We start from the raw sequence: 21,340 nt of genomic DNA, 5'->3' as shown, positions 1-21,340 counted from the left end.
TCGACTTCTTTTCACAAGCTTCTTGGCCGTTTGTATATCTTTTTTGGAGAAATGTCTATTAAAATCCTTTGCCCACATTTTCACTGGGTTGTCTTTTTATTACTGAGTTGTAACAGTTCTTTATATACTCTAGATAAGAGAGTCCCTTATCACACATATGATTTACAAATAGTTTCTCTAACTCTGTGAGTTGTCGTTTCACTTTCTTGATGGCATCCTTGGAAGCACACTTTACTTTTGATGAAGTTCAACACAGCTATTTTTTTTTTTGGTTGCTTGTGCTTGCGATGTTAGACCCCTACTTTTGCACCTCTTCAAGGGCTGAGTCATTGCATAAGGACATACTTGATATAGTCACAATGCTGTTTCCCACCCTGTTTCTGTCCTCCAGGTGCAGAGCTTTACCTCCCCATCCAGCCTCAATAAAAGCCCCAGAACTAGCCTGTGCCATTTGGTCAAAACCACCCTGCTCTTGTGGGCATATTCTGGCCAGGCCCAGTTAGAGTCCTGCCTGCAGTGACTCAGAGCGTGAGTTCTGGCATTAGATTCCTTGATGTGGCTCCAAGCTTCCCCTCAGACTGGCTAAGCAATCTTGCCTGAGGAAGCTTAAACCTTTATTAGGATCACTTTCTTCATTTCTAAGACACTGTGCACATTACAGAAAATAATTCATGGCAAGTGCTTAGCCAAGTGCCCAGCACATTATAAATACTAAATGTTGGCTGCTCCAGTAATGCTGTTGTTTGGTTGTCATGCCTCTGCAATGCAACCTGGTTTCCAAGCTCCAGGAAATCTGAATTCTCTCTTCTGACTCTGGTTGGTAACACAGGCTCCCCTCTACACTCATTAAATCGTCCTGACCTTCTGCTCTGCCTCTTCTCCTTCTTACCTCCTGTCGTAAGGCCTCTTCACTCCTGACAGATCACCACCCACGCCTCCCTGACTCCACTCTTCATATAGACTCTGACCCCCAACTGCCTGTTTCATCTGGGGAATCTGTCCAATGGTTACCTAGAAGCACTTACAACTTTAGAATTCCTCCTCCTGGGTATGGTCTCTCTGCCTGGCCCAGGCATGGTCCCCTTCTTTCCACAGCCTCAGTTCATTTTCAGTGTGCACATTTCAGGTTTTCACCATGCACACCTGCCCCTGCCTTCCACCCTCTCACTGCCTCTCTTTCTACTCTACTCTCCCCTTCTCCTGCAGCTACTCTGGCCTCATTGCAGTTTCTTAAAAATACCAGGTGCAAAGCCCCCGCCCACCAAGCACATAGGCTAGGTGACCTAGGAGAAGATGCGGCATGGCAGGGCGAGCTAACTGCTGGCTGCATTAGATGCCCATAGCTCTGCTGCAGCCCAGAGGGGGCAAGTGAGATCCAGCGGGACCAGACAGCGGCACAGCTGCAAGTCTGGGTGAACAAGCTCCCGGCTGCCGTGAAAGCCCGTAACACTACTGCAGACCATAAGGAGGGAGCACATCTAGGCAGGTCTGTGGGAGCAGGCAGCAGCAACCCGAAACCTCCATGTGATTGTTCCCACAGTTTACGGGAGACCCCACAGGGCCACTGTGATCCCAGGGAGTGGCCCAGGCTCAGTCAGGAACAGCTGTCAGCGATCCTGGTAAGCGCAGATTACACAGCTCTGACCCCCTCCCCACAGTGGCAGCAAGTGGAAGCAGTAACCAAACTCTATCTCTATGCAGTGGCACAAATACACGCCATCAAGCAGTATAAAAATATAATAAATCTCCAGAACAGAGGGAAAATGACAAGTACCCAGAAAATAACCACAAAGACAGAGAAATCTATAATCTAAATGACACAGAATTCAGAATAGCTCTCATTAAAACACTAGTGAATTAAAAGAGAATACAGGTAGACAATTCAATGAGTTCAGGGCTATATCACAAAAGCCCCGATACTGTAAAGAACCAATGAGAAATGTTGGGGATGAAAAACACAATGGAGGAGATTAAGAAAAACCTGGACTCGCTGAACAGTAGGGCTGATAATATGGAGGACAGAATTAGCAGTCTGGAGGACAGGAATATAGAAATGCTTCAGGTATAGGAGGAGAGAGAACTAAGACTAAAAACAAATGAAGAAACTCTCCAAGAAATATCCAACACAATTAGGAAACGCAATACACAGATTATAGGTATGCCAGAGGGAGAAGAGAAGGAGAATGGAGCAGAAAGCTTGTTCAAAGAATTAAAAGCCAAGAACTTCCCAAACCTGGGGAGGGAGCTGGAAATCCATGTGATAGAAGCCAATAGATCTCCAAACTTAATCAATGTAAAAAGACCAACCCCAAGGCACATAGTGGTAAAGCTGGCAAAAGTCAACGACAAAGAGAAAATATGAAGGGCAGCAAGGCAGAAGAAAACAACCTACAAAGGAGCCGCTATCAGGCTATCAGCAGGGTTCTCAGCAGAAACCTTATAGGCTAGGAGAGAGTGGAATGATATATTCAAAATTCTGAAAGACAAAAACTTTCAGCCAAGAATACTCTACCCAGTGAAAATATCCTTCAAATATGATGGAGAAATAAAAACTTTCCCAGATAAACAAAAGTTAAGGGAGTTCATTGTCACAAGGCCCCCCTACAAGAAATCTTCAGGAAGGCCCTCATACCTGAAGAAAAAAAGAAAAGAAAGGAAAAGGGTGACAAAACCCTGAGCAAGGAGATAAGTAGAAAGACAAAATCAGAAAATTGCAGCTCTCCATCAGAACAGGTTAGCAAATGCTTAAGTATAACATTAAAGATAAAGGGAAGGGAAACACCAAGAATAAATATAATCTTGTCATTTTAACCACAAACTCACAACACAAGAAGAAAAAAAGATGTGACAATAACAACGTAGAATGTGAAGAGGAAAGGGATGGAACCAGCTTAGTCTAAGGAAATAAGAGGCTATCAGAAAATGGACTATCTCATCTATGAGATATTTTATGCAAATCACATCATAACCACTAAACAAATAATTAGGACAGAGACACAAATTAGAAATAAGAGGAAAATTAAGAAAACAAACATAGAAAACTACCTAACTGAATTGGCAGTCCAAAATACATGGGACAAGAAACAAAGGAAGAACTGGAAAATGAGCAATAAAATGGCAGCCTTAGGCTCCCACATTTCAATAATCACTCTAAATGTAAATGGATTGAATTCTCCAATCAAAAGACACAGAGTGGCAGAATGGATTAAAAAACAAGACCCAACAATATGCTGCCTCCAGGAAATACACCTCAGCCCCAAAGACAAACACAGACCAAGAGAGAAGTGATGGAAGATGAAACTCCAAGTTAACAGCAAACATAAGAAAGCAGGTGTTGCCATATTTATATCAGTCAAAGTAGACTTCAAGACAAGACGGGTAAAGAGAAAAAAAGAGGGGCAGTTTAAATGATAAAAGGGGACACACCACCAAGAAGACATAACACTTATAAATATATACGCACCCAACAGAGGAGCACCAAAGTATGTGAAGCAACTATTAACAAAACTAAAAGGAGATATCAACAACAATACAATAATAGCAGGGGACCTCAACACTCCACTAACACAATGGACAGATCTTCCAGACAGAAAGTCAACAAGGAAATTGTAGAATTAAATGAAAAACTAGACCAGATGGACTTAATAGACATATATAGAACACTCCATCCAAAAACAGCAGAATACACATTCTTCTCAAGTGCACATGGAACATTCTCAAGGACAGACCATATATGGTGAAACAAAGCAAGCCTCAACAAATTTAAGAGGAATGAAATAATATCAACCATGTTTTTTGACCATAATGTTATGAAAATAGAAATCAATTACAAGAAAAAAGCTTGGAAGGAGCAAAGATGTGGAGATTAAACAACACGCTACTGAACGACCAATGAATCAGTGAAGAAATCAAAGGAGAAATCAAATATTAGCTGGAGAAAATGAAAATGAAAACACCACACCAACTTATTTGGGATGCAGCAAAAGCTGTCCTAAGACAGAAATTCATTGCAGTACAGGCTCACCTTAAAGAAAAATCTCAAAGAAGCAATCTTAAACTACACCTAACAGAACTAGAAAAAGAAGAAGAAACAAAGCCCAAAATCAGTAGAAGGAGGGAAATAACAAAAATTAGAGCAGAAATAAATGAAATCGAAACAAAAAAGACAGTAGAAAGGATCAACGAAACAAAGAGCTGCTTCTTCAAGAAAATACACAAAATTGACAAACCCTTAGCCAGGCTCACTAAGAAAAAAAGAGAGAAGACTCAAATAAATAAAATCAGAAATGAAAGAGGAGAAACTACAATGGATACCACAGAAATACAAAAGATTATAAGAGAATACTGTGAGAAGCTATGTGCCAACAAATTGGATAACCTAGAAGAAGTGGATAAATTTTTAGACTCTTACAACCTCCCAAAACTGAATCAAGAAGAAATAGAGAATCTGAATAGACCAATCACAAGTAAAGAGATTGAGACAGTAATGAAAAATCTCCCCAAAATAAAAGTCCAGGACCAGACGGCTTCTCTGGAGAATTCTACCAAACATTCAGAGAAGATTTAATACTTATCCTTCTCAAACTATTCCAGAAAATTGAGGAAGATGGAGCACTTCCTAACACATTCTATGAGACCAACATCACCCTGATCCCCAAACCAGACAAGGACAATGCAAAGAAGGAAAATTACAGGCCAATATCGCTGATGAACATAAAGGCAAAAATCCTCAACAAAATATTAGCAAACTGAATACAGCAATACATTAAAAAGATCATACACCATGATGAAGTGGGATTTATACCAGGGACACAGGGATGGTTCAACATCTGCAAGTCAATCAACATGATACACCATTTAACAAAACGAGGAATAAAAACCACATGATGATCTCAATAGATGCAGAGAAAGCATTCAACAAGATCCAACACTGATTCATGATAAAAACTCTCAATTAAATGGGTAAAGAAGGAAAGTACTTCAACATAATAAAGGCCATATATGACAAACCCATAGCCAACATCACACTCAACGGGGAAAAACTGAAAGCTATCTCTCTGAGAACAGGAACAAGACAAGGCTGCCCACTCTCACCACTCTTATTCAGCATAGTACTGGAGGTTTTGGCCAGAGCAATTTGGCAGGAAAAAGAAATAAAAGGAATCCAAATAGGTAATGAAGAAGTGAAATTCTCACTATTTGCAGACAACATGATCTTATATATAGATAACCCTAAAAAATCCATTGGAAAGCTATTACAAGTAATCAGCAATTACAGCAAAGTTGCAGGGTACAAAATCAACTTACATAAATCAGTAGCATTTCTACACTCTAATAACAAACTAACAGAAAGAGAACTCAAGAACACAATCGCATTCACAATCCCAACAAAAAGATTAAAATATCTTGGAATAAATTTAACCAAGGAAGTAAAAGATCTATACAATGAAAATTACAAGACTTTCCTGAAAGAAAGTGATGATGACATAATGAGATGGAAAGACATTCCATGCACATGGATTGGAAGAATAAACATAGTTAAAATGTCCATATTACCTAAAGCGATCTACAGATTCAATGCAATACCAATCAGAATTGTAATGACATTCTTCACCGAAATAGAACAAAGAATCCCAAAATTCATATGGGGCAACAAAAGACCCCGAACTGCTAAAGCAATCCTGAGAAAAAAGAACAAAGATGGAGGCATCACAATCCCTGACTTCAAAATATACTATCAAGCTATCGTAATCAAAACAGCATGGTGGGGCCGGCCCGGTGGCACAGTGGTTAAGTGCACGCGTTCCGCTTCAATGGCCCAGGGTTTGCTGGCAGGGATCCCAGGTGCTGACATGGAAACACTTGGCAAGCCATGCTGTGGTAGGCATCCCACATATAAAGTAGAGGAAGATGGGCACAGATGTTAGCTCAGGGCCAGTCTTCCTTAGCAAAAAGAGGAGGATTGGCAGCAGATGTTAGCTCAGGGCTAATCTTCCTCCAGAAAAAAAAAAAAAGAAGAAAAAAACAAACCAGCATGGTACTGGTGCAAAAACAGGCAAACAGATCAATGGAACAAACTGAAAGCCCAGAAATAAAACCACACATCTATGGACAGCCAATCTTCGACAAAGGAGCTGAGAACATACAACGGAGAAAGGAAAGTCTTTTCAACAAATGGTGCTGGGAAAACTGGACAACCACAAGCAAAAGAATTAAAACAGACCGTTCTTTTACGCCCTTCACAAAAATAAACTCAAAATGGATCAAAGGCTTAAAGGTAAGACCTGAAATCATAAGACTTCCAGAGGAAAATATAGGCAATACACTCCTTGACATCAGTCTTAAAAGGATCTTTTCAGACACCATGTCTTTTCAGATAAGGGAGACAACAGAAAGAATAAACAAATGGGACTTCATCAGATTAAAGAGCTTCTACAAGGCAAGGGAAAACAGGATTGAAACAAAAACACAACTCACCAACTGGGAAAAAATATTTGCAAATCATATATCTGACAAAGTGTTAATCTCCATAATATATAAAGACCTCACACAACTCAACAACAAAAAAGCAAACAACCCAATCAAAAAATGGGCAGGGGTTATGAAGAGACATTTCTCTAAAGAAGATATACAGATGGCCAACACACACATGAAAAGATGCTCCTGATCACTGATCATCAGGGAACTGCAAATCAAAACTACACTAAGATATCACCTTACACCTGTTAGAATGGCAAAAATAACCAAGATAAAAAATAACAAACGTTGGAGGGGGTGTGGAGAAAAAGGAACCCTCATACGCTGCTGGTAGGAATGCAAACTGGTGCAGCCACTATGGAAAACAGTGTGGAGATTTCTCAAAAAATTAAAAATAGAAATACCATATGACCCAGCCATCCCACTTCTGGGTATCTATCCAAAGAACTTGAAATTAGCAATTCAAAGAGACTCATGTACCCCTATGTTCATTGCAGCATTATTCACAATAGCCAAGACGTGGAACAACCTAAGTGCCCATGAACCAATGACTGGATAAAGAAGATGTGGTATATATATAATGGAATTCTACTCAGCCATAAAAGAGGATAAAATCGTCCCATTCATAACAACATGGATGGACCTTGAGGGTGTTATGATAAGCGAAATAAACCAGATAGAGAAAGACAATCTCTGTACGACTTCACTCATATGTGGAAGTTAAACACGTGGACAAAGAGAATAGATTAGTGGTTACCAGGGGAAAGCGGTGTTGGGGGTGGGCACAAAGGGTGAAGGGGTGCACCTACAACACGACTGACAGACAATAATGTACAAGTGAAATTTCATAAGGTTGTGAACTATCATAATCTCAATAAAAAATAAAAAACGAAACAAAACCCAGGTGAATGCCCACCTCAGGACCTGTTTCTAGCGGTACCTTGTGTCTACATTGCTCTTCCCCCACATATTTACTTGGCTAATTGTCTCATCTCCTTCAAGGCTTTGCTCCACTGCCACCTGGCCAATAATGCGTACCCCGATTACTCACTTTAATACTGCAACTTGCCAACCCAACTTGGGGGCATGCCCAATCCCCCTTAGCTCCTCTAGTTTTTTTTTTCCACAGCAATGATCATCTTCTAACTTTCTGCATAATTTACTTCTTTAATACTTACTGTGTAGATATTTCTAAACATCTTATTAGGATATAAGCTCCACATGGATAGGATTTTTGCCTCTTTCCCTAAGAGGTGCCTTATAGTTGCTCGACAAATATCTGCTGAAATGACTGAATGGCTGTGATTTCTATTTCTCTGATCAGTAGTGAGGATGAACATCGTCATATGATCACAGGCCATTTGTGTGTCCTCTTTTGTGAACTGCCTGTTTATTCTTTCGTCCACTTGTCCATGTTTTCTTTTTTACCCATTTGTAGGAACTCTTCAGATTTTCGCAACACTAATCCTTTCATTTATAACCAGCACCTGTCACAGTGCATACCACATAGTTGGCACAAAGAATCTAGTGGTGAACATGGAGATACGAAGTCACGAACACTCGACAAATGGGTTCAGGTTAATATCAGCATGCACTCAAGTCTGGAAAGGAACAAGAGAAACGCCTGTTGAAAAATAATTAACTAATTATGAGGGAAAGAAATCGTCCAACGTACCCTGGCAAGCAGTCCCCGCAGACAGCATCGCTGGTGACGGAACAGTTTGCCTTCTGGAAGCGGTTCACCACTGCACAGTCCAGGCACGGCTTGCATTTCTGAAAGCCCCAGTCCTCCTTGAACCTGTGCGGCCTGCACGTCACGCACTGGGCATCCTCCCCGTAGCCAAAGCCACATTCCTGCCGGGATTAACAGGCAATAGAAAGCTATTCAGACACGGCGAGCGTGAAAAAGGGAAGGCGGCTGGAATAAAACGAAGAGCTGGTCTCATAATGACCCAGCGCCGGCCTTCCTAGAAACAAAGGCAGCTCTTTCAGCAAGGTCAAATGTGTCTCCCACTGCTAATAATCTCTCTTACTACGATAAGTACACTTAGTCATCCACTTTATTCAACGAGCCACGAGCATCTGAATAATAAAGGTTCTCCAGGACCCCCACGGCTGCACTACTGCCAGCTTATGGCAGAATTATGGCACTTTCTTCTTTCCTAACAAAGCCAGTCCTGTGAATGTTCAGAAACGGACGTCAGGGAAATAGTCAGAGGTTTACTCACTTATCAAAGCAGAAAATAAGTACTTTGATATCAATGGTGAGATTTTAGAAAACGAGGATAACTACATAAGAAATTTCACAAGCTTCCAAGCCTAGAAATCTACCGGGGGGAGAGCACCTTGAAATGTTCCGCTATTTATTAGTGTCTGATAGAAGAAGGTTTTTACATAGTTCTTAAAAGAACACTGAATTCTTGTTTGGATAAAGCTGTGTGGTACTACAGGTCTCAAGCTTCTCTAGATTTGAGCATCAGAACACAGTACTGTTTCCCAAGGATGGGCGAAACAGATGGCTCTTTGACCCACTTATGATCGTTTCCACGAGTTCAAGCCCTAAATAAATCACAGCATATCATATAATGTAATTATAATGCAACCATAAGAAGAATGATGTAGCTATGTGTTCAGGACAGTTTAAAAACGTCACAATACAGAATTGGAAGTATGATCCCATTTCTTACAAAAACGTAAGTACTAACATTTATTGGGTGCCTACTCTATGCAAGAACTTTAAACACATTATCTCATTAATTCATACTCCTTCCCAGTGAGAGAAGCACTATCATTATTCCCATTTCATAGATGGGAATACGGAGCTTCCCAGAAGGTATACACCTCAACCAAAGTGACACAGCCAATGTCAGAACCAGGATTTGAACCTACAGTTTGATTTCAGTCAGACTTCATATCACTAAACTATAGGAAGTGTCAGGTGCTTTACCTGACATACACATAGGAAGATGCTTGAAGGATTACATATCGAATGTTAACACTGGTTATCTGTACTTTGTGATGGCTTCTACAGAACACTGGCCATTTAAAAAAAAGCAGACAGCAGCGTAAGAGCAAGAAGAGTATCTAGGCAGATAGCATGCTGGGCAGCCCACGGACACAGCGAGATGTGGCAGAGTTTCTTACAAAAAGCACCTATTACTCTAGTAATCAAGAAAAAATAAAGACAGATATTCAAAAGCCTTTCCTGGGACAGGCACTAGGTCTTTGCGAGGAGTTCACCGCTGTTTCCGCTGCTTTGTAGTGGGCATGTGATTCTGTGCCCGGACACAAGTGTGTTTTTGCGGAGAGCCCGATGCATCCGAAGGCTTTCTTTAAGCACAGAAGGGGGCCTTCCAGTGTCTCCCAGGATCAAAGTGTGGTGCACGTGACATGTGGGGGGCGGGGCCTCGTCCTTCACAGGCTCAGCACCTCCACGTCAAAGGTTCGTGCAGGAACAGTGCTGAAAACCACACTTTGATCCAGGCAGCCTGGACTGTAGGAGTCTCATGTACGAGTTAACACACAACAAAGAAGGAAAGGAAAAAGGAAGAGGGAGAAGAGAAAACAAAGGGGAAGAGAAAAATCCACTAAGTGACAGTAAAGGTTTTGAAATTTTGCCCATTTTCAAGCAAGGCTGACACAGGGGAAAGCATGTATTTTCCTACCATGAAGCCAAAGACACATGAGTTTGAATGCCAACTCTACCACTTGTCAGCTAAATTACTTTGGGAACTCTCTGATCCTCAGTCCCTTCAACTGTGAGATGGGGACAATCACTAGCCCTACAGGGTTGCTTTGAAGAATAAACAGAAAACATATAAAGCCTCTCAAGTATAAATCAAGCACAGAGTAGGCATTCACCAAATAAATGACACCTATGGCTATGTTATTTTGGATTCTTTACAACCCAATAAGCCAACTTTCCTGATTCAAGCATAATAAAGCCTCATTGAGGATCAAGAGGATCTTCAGATTCGAATTTTTTCCAGGTTAGTTGAAACATCACTTTCCATCTAAAACATTTTTATTGAATAAAATCTTTCTAAAGTGAATTGCAATTAACGGCCTTTTAAAAAACAGGTACATAAAACATAATTGAACCGTATCTGGTTGAATCAACTCCTGCGCTGGGCTGCAATACGAAACCCTAGGGAGCCGCTGTGTCCACACAGGCAGTTCTGCTGTTTTAACACCACTGCCAGGCAGTCCACTCTCACTCCTCGCTCTTGCTGAGCATCACTGCCTCCAATTCACTTCCTCTCTCCATTCCTGAGAAACTAGATAAATGACCCAACTAGAAAGGAACATGAAATATAAATGGGTGTTTCGACAGTCTCATCTCTTTTGAAAAAGAATATACACTTTAGCGTTGGGGAGATCTTTGTGCTTATTTTTTGATTCTTGACTGTCTTCTAGAGTTTATACTGTACATAAGGGCCCTTTTGACCAATGCCTTTTTGCCATATATCACTCTGTGTCATTTATATGTCATCATGTTCTGTAGAAGGAGGATTTCACACAGAAAAAAATTTTTTTGATCCATTCTACACTGGACAAAATCATTTATAGAAAGAAAACAAAGCTCGGCTCCAGATGCATCATATTTTGCCTTATTATCTGGATATTAACATATTATTTCTGCTTAAAGTTTCTACGTTTTGGCAGCAGCAACAGTAATTTTCTTCGGAATGGATTTAGATGGAGGCTGAGCCAAGGCTTTCTATCTGTGACTGTCACAAAATAACACCAGAATTGATGGAGCATGTGCTGTGAATCAGTCTGTCTCCAGGGAACTTTTACAGAGGTTATTTGGGGGGGTTTTATTTAAATGATATTCATTTAATAAATTATGTAATTTATTATATAATTAGATATATTAGATATAACATTAATTAGAGAATTACAAAATTATATTAAAAATATATTTTCTCTAAAATATTTGCCATTTTAAACAGGGCAGTATTAGAAACCAAACTAATATTATATTTTTAAACTCAAAAACATAGCTTACAGTTCATGATAGTCTAAGAAATTTATGAAGTGACCATTGTACATGTTAAACTAACTAGAAAGCTTGAGTTAACTAGAAATTCAGATAAGTTATTTCCAAGGAATTAAGTTACAGTGTCGAGTCCACAGCAGCAACCACTTTTAGGGCTGTCGTATTTCTAAAGCACCACAAACATAGAGATGCTGCAATTATTTGAAATCCAGGCTATAGAGTAAACAGCATATAAATATTAAATTACCTCAATATAAATGTCTACCTTGATGTTTTTATTCCATTCAGGAAAACTAGGGGGTTAAAACGCCTTGAAATCACCCCCATTAAGTGCAACAAATACCTGAAGCTGAGCCCCGCCTCCCGCCGCTGGGACCCTCCGCGCACGCGCACACGGAGACGGGCCTTCGCAAACCTGCGCCACCTCCCGGCTGAATGCCATTTCTTCTCCCTTTTCTTTTTGTCCCTGTTCCTATGAAAAACTACTACTACACACAAGATTTTTTAACAAACCAAACAGTACACCTTCCTTCCCATCTCTGGTCTCTAACGTCCTACTCCCTCCACACAGGCAAACTCTATCACCAGGTTTCCAGGCAACCTGCCACAAATATCGTGTTGAGTGTGTGTGTAACACGCGGTTCTGCAGGTAGTCTGTGTGTGTCCCCGGCTCAATGTATGAGCCCGCGGAGAGCGCTGCAGGCCGCAGCTTGACTGAGTCCGCGGGCGGCGGGCAGACCGCACTGGCCTTGACCACCTGGTCTAATGGTGCGGCTACCGAAAACAACAGCAAATCTTTGGGTGTTCCCCCCAACTATTTTGGGTAGGAAGGGGACATTTCCCTAGGCATATTATTTTCTGCGGCAGGCCAGTCAACTACCCCTGGGAACAGAAGCAATTGTATGGATGGGTCTCGGTGAGCTAGAACAAGGAGTACAGAGGAGAGGGAGCTGCCCGGCCGACTGTGGTCAGACAGCCTTCTCACGGGCTCTCTCCGGGACCAAACTCTCCAGGCTCCTCTGAGCCACTTTTTCCGTTAGGTCCCATCCTTGGGCCTTGTCCTCAAGAGTCCGTTTAGCCAGAATCCCCCACCCTCAATATCTGCTTACCTTTGCTATCTAATCACATTTCCTCGTCCCCAACCGCCCCCCAGGTGATGTCTGATCACCCGGCCTGCCTTCAGCAAGAGTCCGGTCAGGTCGGCCTGCCAGAATTCCCCTCGCCCCTATATTCGTTCTCAGTAATTTTCCACCCACTGACCCCGACACTGCTCCTCAGCTATAAATCCCCACTAGTCCATGTTGTATTTGGAACTGAGCCCAGTTCCATACTGAGGTCTCTTTCCCCCATTGCAATAGTTCCTGAATAAAATCTGGTTTTACTGCTTTAACCTCTGTCCTGCTGCAGTTTTCTTTGACACTTTCCAGGTTGCACTAGAGTTCTCCTTCTCATTTCATTGGAGGGACTGTGTGTATGTGTATGTGTATGTGTGTGTGTGTGTGTGTGTGTGTGTGTGTGTGTGGTGAGGGAGGGTAAGTGGGAGGGAAAACAAGGGTGGGAAGAGTCAGTTAATCATTGGCCTGGGCTTCAGAATTAGATCTGTGTGTTTCATTTTTATGGGGCATGGTCTGCCATTAATATCAACGGCAGAAATGTATTTAGGATGTAAAATAATCCTATAGTCTTTATTTTTGAAATTATGATCTGGTACCTTAAAAGTTGAAGGAAATACCTAGGACTTCCCTGAATCTCTGGGAAGACCTTTTTATTAATAAACTTTGAGGTGGGAAAATACACACATGCATGAAAAAATGTAATTTTTAAAAAGCATTGCTGTAAGGTTCCTACTCACTTCTGAAAATCATACAATAAGTGCACAATCCTTGGCATGACGTCTTCCTCCACCACTCTTTCCCAAAGACTAGCATAGCACCTGGGACTGACAAAGATTCTTTGCTTGATCAGACTTTGTCAGGCTCCCGAACATTCTACCAGGCCCAGCTTTACATGTCTTTGTAAAATCCAGTTTTAGTAAGAACTCTGCCAAATCAGTTTACCCAGAACCCCCACCCTCGGCATCTGCCTGGGCTCCTCCTCCTCCACCATCCCCCAGTGATGTCAGATCACCCTGGCCTGTCTTCAGAGAAGAATCCTGTTGGGTCAGTTTACCCAGAATCCCCCTTAGCCTTGATGTTTCCTCTTAGTCATTTTCCATCCACTGACCCTGCCCTGCTCCTTGGCTATAAATTCTCACTTGCCCAGGCTGTATTCGGAGTCCAGCCCAATCTCTCTTCCCCACTGTAAAATCCCATTGCATTGGTCCCTCCACCTACCACAAAGGTGCTAACAAAGCCTGCCTTGCCATCTTTAACAGGTGTCATTGAATTTTTCTTTTTTTAACAGTACCTAACAGGCTGGCGAGTAATAAATAACCACTTGCTGAGTAAACAAATGGATGAACAAATATTATTTAGGGCAGTATTTCCTAAAGTTTATTACTATTTCTGTGATTATTTTATTCCAGGGAGCAAAACCTGTAAAGGCCACAGCAGCCTCCCACTAGGTAAGGACAAAGAACTCTCCTGGCTGGCGGAGGTGGAGCTGGGGGTGGGGGAGACGAGGCTGGGGGGTCGGGGTGGGGTGAGCATGGAGGTGTTAGCAGCCTTCCTTATCTGGGTTCCAAGGCAGGAGAGGGCCGGATCCAGCTGGGCTGCTTCCACCCAGGCTGGCGGCAGCAGTGGCTCTGTCACTGGGCCCAATAGTTTTAAGCCACATTTGGTGGCTTTCCAGTAGCAAAATGACTCAAAGTAAACAGTCCTCAAATCCCCTTCTCTTTTCTCCCTGTGCAAATCCAGCACCTAAAATCACAGTGGGTCCCACTTGCATGTTGGAAGAGCAGCTCCCCAGGCCACAGGGGAGGTCCTCACGGACCACAATGGTCCAGGACACACATTCAGGGGCCTCGGGTCTAAAGCACTATTTATTTGTACAGCCACCAAGTTATTAATGTTGGTTCTTTGAACTTTAAAAGTTCAAATTTGGACAGAGAAGAAGTTATTTGTGGAGAAAATCTAGGGCACACAAATGAAAATGACAAATTAGATTTAGGTGGCTGGTTTTTAGAAATCAGCTTTTTAATTTCCTTTAATAAAACATCACCAAAGGCATATCCCCTCCTCAACTTTCAGTTTATGAAAATCCGTAGTTGAGTTTTTTAAAGAAAAATTACAAGCTAGAGCTTGTTAATATCTGCCAAACATCACTGGGCTCGATTAGGTATAATTAAACATAAATAAAGTGAGCAACGCTGTAATTAAATGGCAGAAATGAATCTTTTTTATGCTTGCAAATTACATTCATTTTTTCTTATTTGACTTTCTCCATAGGGATGAAAACAGTTTAAAGAAATGTAGTGTTTCTAAAAATATAAAGCCGGACACACACTCATGTGGAGGGAGGTATGCAGTTGTTTACAAGAATTAATTTTTTCACATTAACTAAAGTCATCCCAATAATTGGTTAGAAAAGCTTACTTTGAAAGCTGTGCCAGAGACTTGAAGTCTGTTTCAAGTGGTTCATGCAAAAACTAGTTTCCTGATTTACTGCTGGGAGGTGATCATGTTAAAAGCACATTGTTGGCATTAAGACTCGGTAAGGAGGAGGCCGTGACTGGGCAAATTCTAGACAGTAAGAATTAAAAGTCTAATGTGGTCACTTTAGGAAAACAACAATCCTCCTCCTCCCACATATTGCAACACTGTTTATTTTCATGAGCTGAAAGGATGGTCATGTAACACTGCTACGCACATGCATGGCTCCAAATGCCCAGTATGTACTACTCATGGAGCAATGTAAACAATATTTTGTATTTTTTGCCTCAGAAATAGGAAAAGGATACTAACAATTATCTTTCCCATGAACTTTCAAAAACTAAACCCTATAGCGGAAGAGAGAGAGTAAATATGGCTCCATGTGACAAAATTCTCAAAACAATTTCCAAATGGCTCAGTGACCTGTCATATATTTTCCCAAAGATAGAGGAAAACTACTTATTTAAGCTGAGTTACTAAAAAGAACCTTAATGAGACGAGATGATGCTTGGGGCTTTCAGGGAGGGAACTGGAAGCCGGGAGAGCTGATGAGATGAGACTGCTCAGGACGGGAAGAGAGGTGACAAGGAGGGTGGCATCTGGTGTGAGGAACCACAGCGATGCTCCCACTTGGCAAGGCCAAACAGGGCCACGGCGGAACAGAAACCGGTGGGAGTGTGGGAACCGGTGGCCAGGACGAGGGCAGCTCAGAGGAGGAAGGAGGGGAAGACGGCGCATGCAGCAGGTCCATGTGATTTGGATACGTCTTCTTTCAGAAGTTGATCCTAAGCCAGAATTTCTGGAGGGAAGTTCATCATTCTAGAGCTGCACTGTCCAATACAAGAGCCATCACCTCATATGGTGAAACTTAATTAATTAAAATGAAGTACAATAAAAAATCCAGTTCCTCAGTGACACCAGCCACATTTCAAGCGCTTGATAACTACAGCGGCCAGGAGTTGCCATACTGGACAGCACAGATACGGACCATTTCCACCATCACAGAAAGTTCTACTGGACAGTGCTGGACAGAGCACTGTCAAAATGAGAAACAGATGGTCACCCCCAAGTGGCTCCACCTCCTTCCCCAGTGCTCACTGTCAGGCACTCACTAACAGTGACCCTGGACAGATAACTAACTCTCTGTCTCAGTTTCCACCTATGAAACAAGGTAGTTATACTTGCTATTTGAGACACAGGTTGTAAGGATTCCGTTATGTAATATATGAACATCACATGGAACCTGGCTTGTTATAATAAACATTAGCTAACATTATCTATTTTGGTTGCATGATATGTATTACAGAGTAATAATTAAAGACATATTTGAGAGATAATACATCTCTGTTATGTTAAGGGACATCCTTTAGATGAATATAACCCAAAGTTTCCAAGGTGAAAGGTTAACATAAGTAATCATTTAAAAAGCGGCCAAAGAACAAAAGGGCGTCAATTTAAATAAGCAACAATGATATTATGGAGCTCGGTGGGGACTTCTTACCATCTAATAATTGAAAGAAAATGAAAAGAGGTCGGTGGAGCCACTGACCGTACACCACAGGTGTGGCAAGGACGCACCATCTCCAGGAAGGCTGTTCCAGTAGCTCCCGCAAGCCCCACTACATGGTTTTTGTTTTTTTTTTAAAGGTTGGCACCTGAGCTAACATTTGTTGCCAATCTTCTTTTTTTTTCTTCTCCAAAAGTCCCCCAGTACCTAGTTGTATATTCTAGTTGTGAGTGCATCTGGCTGTGCTGTGTGGGACGCTGCCTCAGGGTGGCCTGATGAGCGGTGCCACGTCAGAACCCAGGATCCAAACCCGTGAAACCCTGGGCCGCCGAAGCAGAGCGCGGGAACTTAACCACTTGGTCACGGGGCCGGCCCCCCCAACTTCATGTTTTAAATGGCAGAGCCCTAACAATGGGAAAGCAAGCACAGATACCCTGAGAAAAACAGAACTGAATGTCTTGCCCCAAAATAATAATTAGGAGTAACAAAACCACAGACGGAAATGTTAACTGTCTCTGCTTACCCAAAGTATTTCCAAGCTTCAGTTTTAAGACACAGACACATGTAATTCAAAGAATCTCATGACCCAGGGTTTGTTATTTTAGATAGAGAGACATGATATTAGAAAATGGACAGAAGTTTTAAATTAGCCTTAGTACAGCAAAACAAGTAACATCATCATGTTAGAATAAAGGTAATTTGAAAGCTTTATGTCTGGTGAAAATGCACTTTTTAAAAAGTTTTAAGGAAAACTTTAGTTGTGGATATCAATAATTTGATCCAGCTTTCTACTTTTCCATAACTAACTTTAAAATATTTACTGGTGATCGTGCTTTCAAAATTTCAGACACCACAGGTAATGAAAACCGTCAGCCTCAGGTAAAAAGGTGATGCTCTTAGACTGATCTATTCATTACAAATTCTCAGGTACCCCCTCCAGACTACATATCTAGTATTCCAAGTAAAAAGCAACTAGATTATTTATAAACGGAGCTGTGTGAAAATTTTTTAAAAAGCTGAGACTTGGTCAAAAGAATAAATTTTCCCTGGATTTGTAAAGCTTGAAAGTCATAATTAACCAGTTGAATATACTTGTTCTGTGATTTATCTGATTTTAATATACTCAGAACTTACTTTTCTTTCCTCTGAAAGGTATGCTATTGCTATAAACTTAACAAAGGCAGCCTGGAAAGAACCAACTGCAAATTCATGAGTGGACGGCACAGAAATTTCTAGCCCCAAAGTAACTGCTTATAAAAACCTCAAGCTCCTTGCCTTAATTAGTTAACTGAGAAATAAAAATAATTATTTAGTTGTATATTTCCATTGGTATGTTTGCCTCTCTCTCTCTCTTTTTAAATTTACATATAATTGATATATAACATTAAACTACTCTCAGATTTACATCATAATGACTTGATATATGAATATACTGCAAAATGATCACCACCGTGAGGGTAGTTAACATTCACCATCACATATTGTTACAAATTTCTTTTCCTTGTGATGAAAACTTTTAAGATCTACTCCCTTAGCAACTTTCAAATATACAATACAGTATTAACTATAGTCACCAGGCTATACATTACATCTCATGACATTCATTTCATAGCTGGAAGTTTGTACTTTTTTAACCCCCTGTAACCCATTTTGCCCATGCCTCCAACGTCTGGCAACCACCAATCTGTTCTCTGTGTCTGTCAGCTGTGTTTTTCAGTTTTTTGTTTGTTTATTTTAGATTCCACATGTAAGTGAGATCTTACTGCATTTGTCTTTCTCTGTCTGGCTTATTTCATTTAGCATAATGCTCTCAAGGTCCATCCATGTTGTCGCAAAAGGCAAGATTTCATTCTTTCTATGGCTGAATAATATCCCACTGTGTATATGGTGGTGTGTGTGTGTGTATATATATATATAGATAGATATAGATATAGATATATATACCACATTTCTTTTATCCATTCATCCACTGAGGAATACTTAGGTTGTTTCTATATCTTGACTATTATATATAATTCTGCAATGAACATGAGGGTGCATATATCTTTTCCAGTTAGTGTTTTCATTTTCTTTGGCTAAATACCCAGAAGTGGAAAAGCTGGATCATACAGTAGTTCTATTTTTAATTGTTTGAGGAACCTCCATACTGTTTTCCATAGTGGCTGCACCAATTTACATTCCCACCAACAAGGCACAAGCGTTCCCTTTTCTCCACGTCCTCACCAACACTTGTTTTCTCTTGCCTTTTGGAGGATAGCCATTATAACAGGTGTGAGGTGACATCTCATTGTGGCTTGGATTTCCACCTTTGCCTCTCTTCTGTTTTGCATGTTAGAGTATGAGCAAGGCTCAGTTGCTAATTTTATTGACTATGAGCTAAAATCAAGATAAAAGACTTAGCAAAAATATTATTTATAATACACACAAATTCATTAACTTTTATATTACTAGATTTAAAGGTCACTTTTCTCCCCGAGAACTATCAGAGGTTGGCTGATCTGTTCACTCCTTCAGCAAAGATATGCTATGTGTCTGTCAGGAGCAAGGCACACTGTTTAGACACTGAGGATGAAAGCTGAAGGAGTTGGTTGTCTGTCCTCCAGGTGGACACATCAGGGCACCCAGGAATATGGACCCACTCAGAACATCTGAGCATCTCAGTGGGTCTTATGAATCTAATTTTTCAGTGACATCATTACCTTTACTTTTATCCTTTCTCACTCGATTTCTTCTGGTCTATTTTTTTAATGAAGAAAATGATAATAAGTATTGAAATGGAAATAAATAAAATAAGCAGATAAAGGCAGAATTATTCACATTGTTTCCCTTTGATTGCTTCCAATGTAACATGGTTGGACGGCTGTTTCAATACTCAGGGAAAACTGCTACCTAAGAGAAAAATCTCTCTTCTGGTTATCAATGGGAAATTATGAAATACAGAAACTGTTACCAGATAATCTCAGAAGATGGACTTTTTAAATAAAAAATATTAGAGATTGGGCCCTGTGGCTGAGTGGTTAAGTTCGCACGTTCCGCTTTAGTGGCCCAGGACTTCACCGGTTCGAATCCTGGGCGCGGACATGGCACCGCTCATCGGACCATGTTGAGGCAGCGTCCCACATGCCACAACTAGAAGGACCCACAACTAAAATATACAGCTATGTACCAGGGGGCTTTGGGAGAAAAAGGAAAAATAAAATCTTTAAAAAGGAAATATTAGAGCTTATAGGACTTTCATCTTCTGGTCTGATTCTCCAGAAATTATTTTGAGGTTGTATTTCCTGGATTCAAAGGATGAAAGTTAGGGAGCAACTTCTCAGAAATAATTTATTCATCTCTTAGATTCTGTGTAGTTTCATTCAGATTTCCATAGTGATTTGAGAAAAGAAGGATTTCCTTCTTCTTTGAGGAGTGGAGATCATCATCATCTACTTTCCTCTTGGGCACTATTCCATTTTTAACTACTTTGTTCACTGACCATAGGTATGCAGAGCTGCTATAAAGGATCTTTTTACGCCTTACATAGCAGAACTTATGTCTGAAAATGCACATACTTTACAATCAACAGGGATTGAAAAACATCAGCTGAGATGCTCCAGTCAACCAGGATCCTGAAAGCCAGCACTTATTTAACACAACCACCAGAGAGGGCCATCCTCCAGGAAGTACTTGTGGAAAGCATAATTCTTTGTTTCCTGCTGTTTGTAGATCATTGATCAAAAATCTATGAATGACAAGACTCAACTTTCAATAATGGCAGTCTGTAGAGGCAAAGGACTTCTCTTCTAAAAGTCACTTTAAATAAAAAGAAAAATCTTTTGTTCCTTTTCTAACAGGAAGACTTTGATGCTTTATTTAGAACAAAAGGATACATCAATTGTCCACAACTAGTAACATCTTCAAAAGGTCAGAAAATAAAGCAAATGAATGTATAGCTCTGAACATGCTCACAAAAAAGAAAGGCCCCAAGAACATCCAAGACTGAAATATGCCCTGCTAGGACACAGTGCTTCTTAAATAGTGGTGAAAATGAATATACTTAAAACGCTACTGAGAGTAACACACACTCAACACGGGGAGATGAATAATAATTGCATCGTCAAAGGAGTGTTCAAAACCCAGGTTTGGAAAAGAACTACTACCTTGAAGGATGGTTACTTAAGTCACTGTTGGGCTCTACTTCTTGACAATGGTCACAATCATTGTAAGAAAAAGAAGGCCCCGTAAAGGGTAGTATTACCATTTTCTGTTATCAATGCTTTGTTTTTAAACCGTTAGTAGAATACTGATTCTTTTAATTAAATAAACCTTAGAAATTATATTCTTTCAGCAAAATATGATAAACAGTAAATTATATAAAACAATGACAGCTACTGAATTCTGGTTATTAGAACCTATTTTTTTTATCTCAGTAACACACATGAATCAAAAGTACTGAAAAGGGAACTGTATAATGTTTGGCTAAAGTGACATAATGAACCAAGAATTCTGTCATGGTGTCCAAATCTTCACTAGTAATTAACAAAAAGAATTTAGCTGAAAAGAACACATTTTAAAAACACCGATCGACAACTTTACCACGTATCCAACATCTACCTTAGACAACTCCATGCCTGGCCCGCACTGCTGGCAGAGAACACAATTTCCAGACCGATCTCTGAATTCTTGTTGTCTACAGTCTCCTGTTTCACAAATCACCTCACATGCCTGAAAAAAATGTTTCACAAAGCGTTATTGTAAAGTAAGTAAATTAAATTTTTTTCA

General features: G+C 40.6%; 1 protein-coding gene across 8 annotated transcripts in view; it reads right to left on the bottom strand.

Moving 5' to 3' along the window:
* TNFRSF19 (TNF receptor superfamily member 19) overlaps positions 1-21,340 on the bottom strand; it is a 101,910-nt gene that overhangs the window by 59,888 nt on the left and 20,682 nt on the right. For all 8 annotated transcript variants that reach the window (XM_001490872.5, XM_005601097.4, XM_070240096.1 and 5 more), the window contains 2 exons: positions 21,173-21,283; positions 8,153-8,331 (listed from right to left, as the gene is read on the bottom strand). In XM_001490872.5, the coding sequence (XP_001490922.2) occupies positions 8,153-8,331; positions 21,173-21,283 (290 nt within the window). The remainder of the gene's footprint in view (positions 1-8,152; positions 8,332-21,172; positions 21,284-21,340) is intronic.

This window comes from Equus caballus, chromosome 17, assembly GCF_041296265.1.
Source record: "Equus caballus isolate H_3958 breed thoroughbred chromosome 17, TB-T2T, whole genome shotgun sequence".
NCBI classification, from domain to species: Eukaryota; Metazoa; Chordata; class Mammalia; order Perissodactyla; family Equidae; genus Equus; species Equus caballus.
This window is presented reverse-complemented; position numbering and strand designations above follow the sequence as displayed.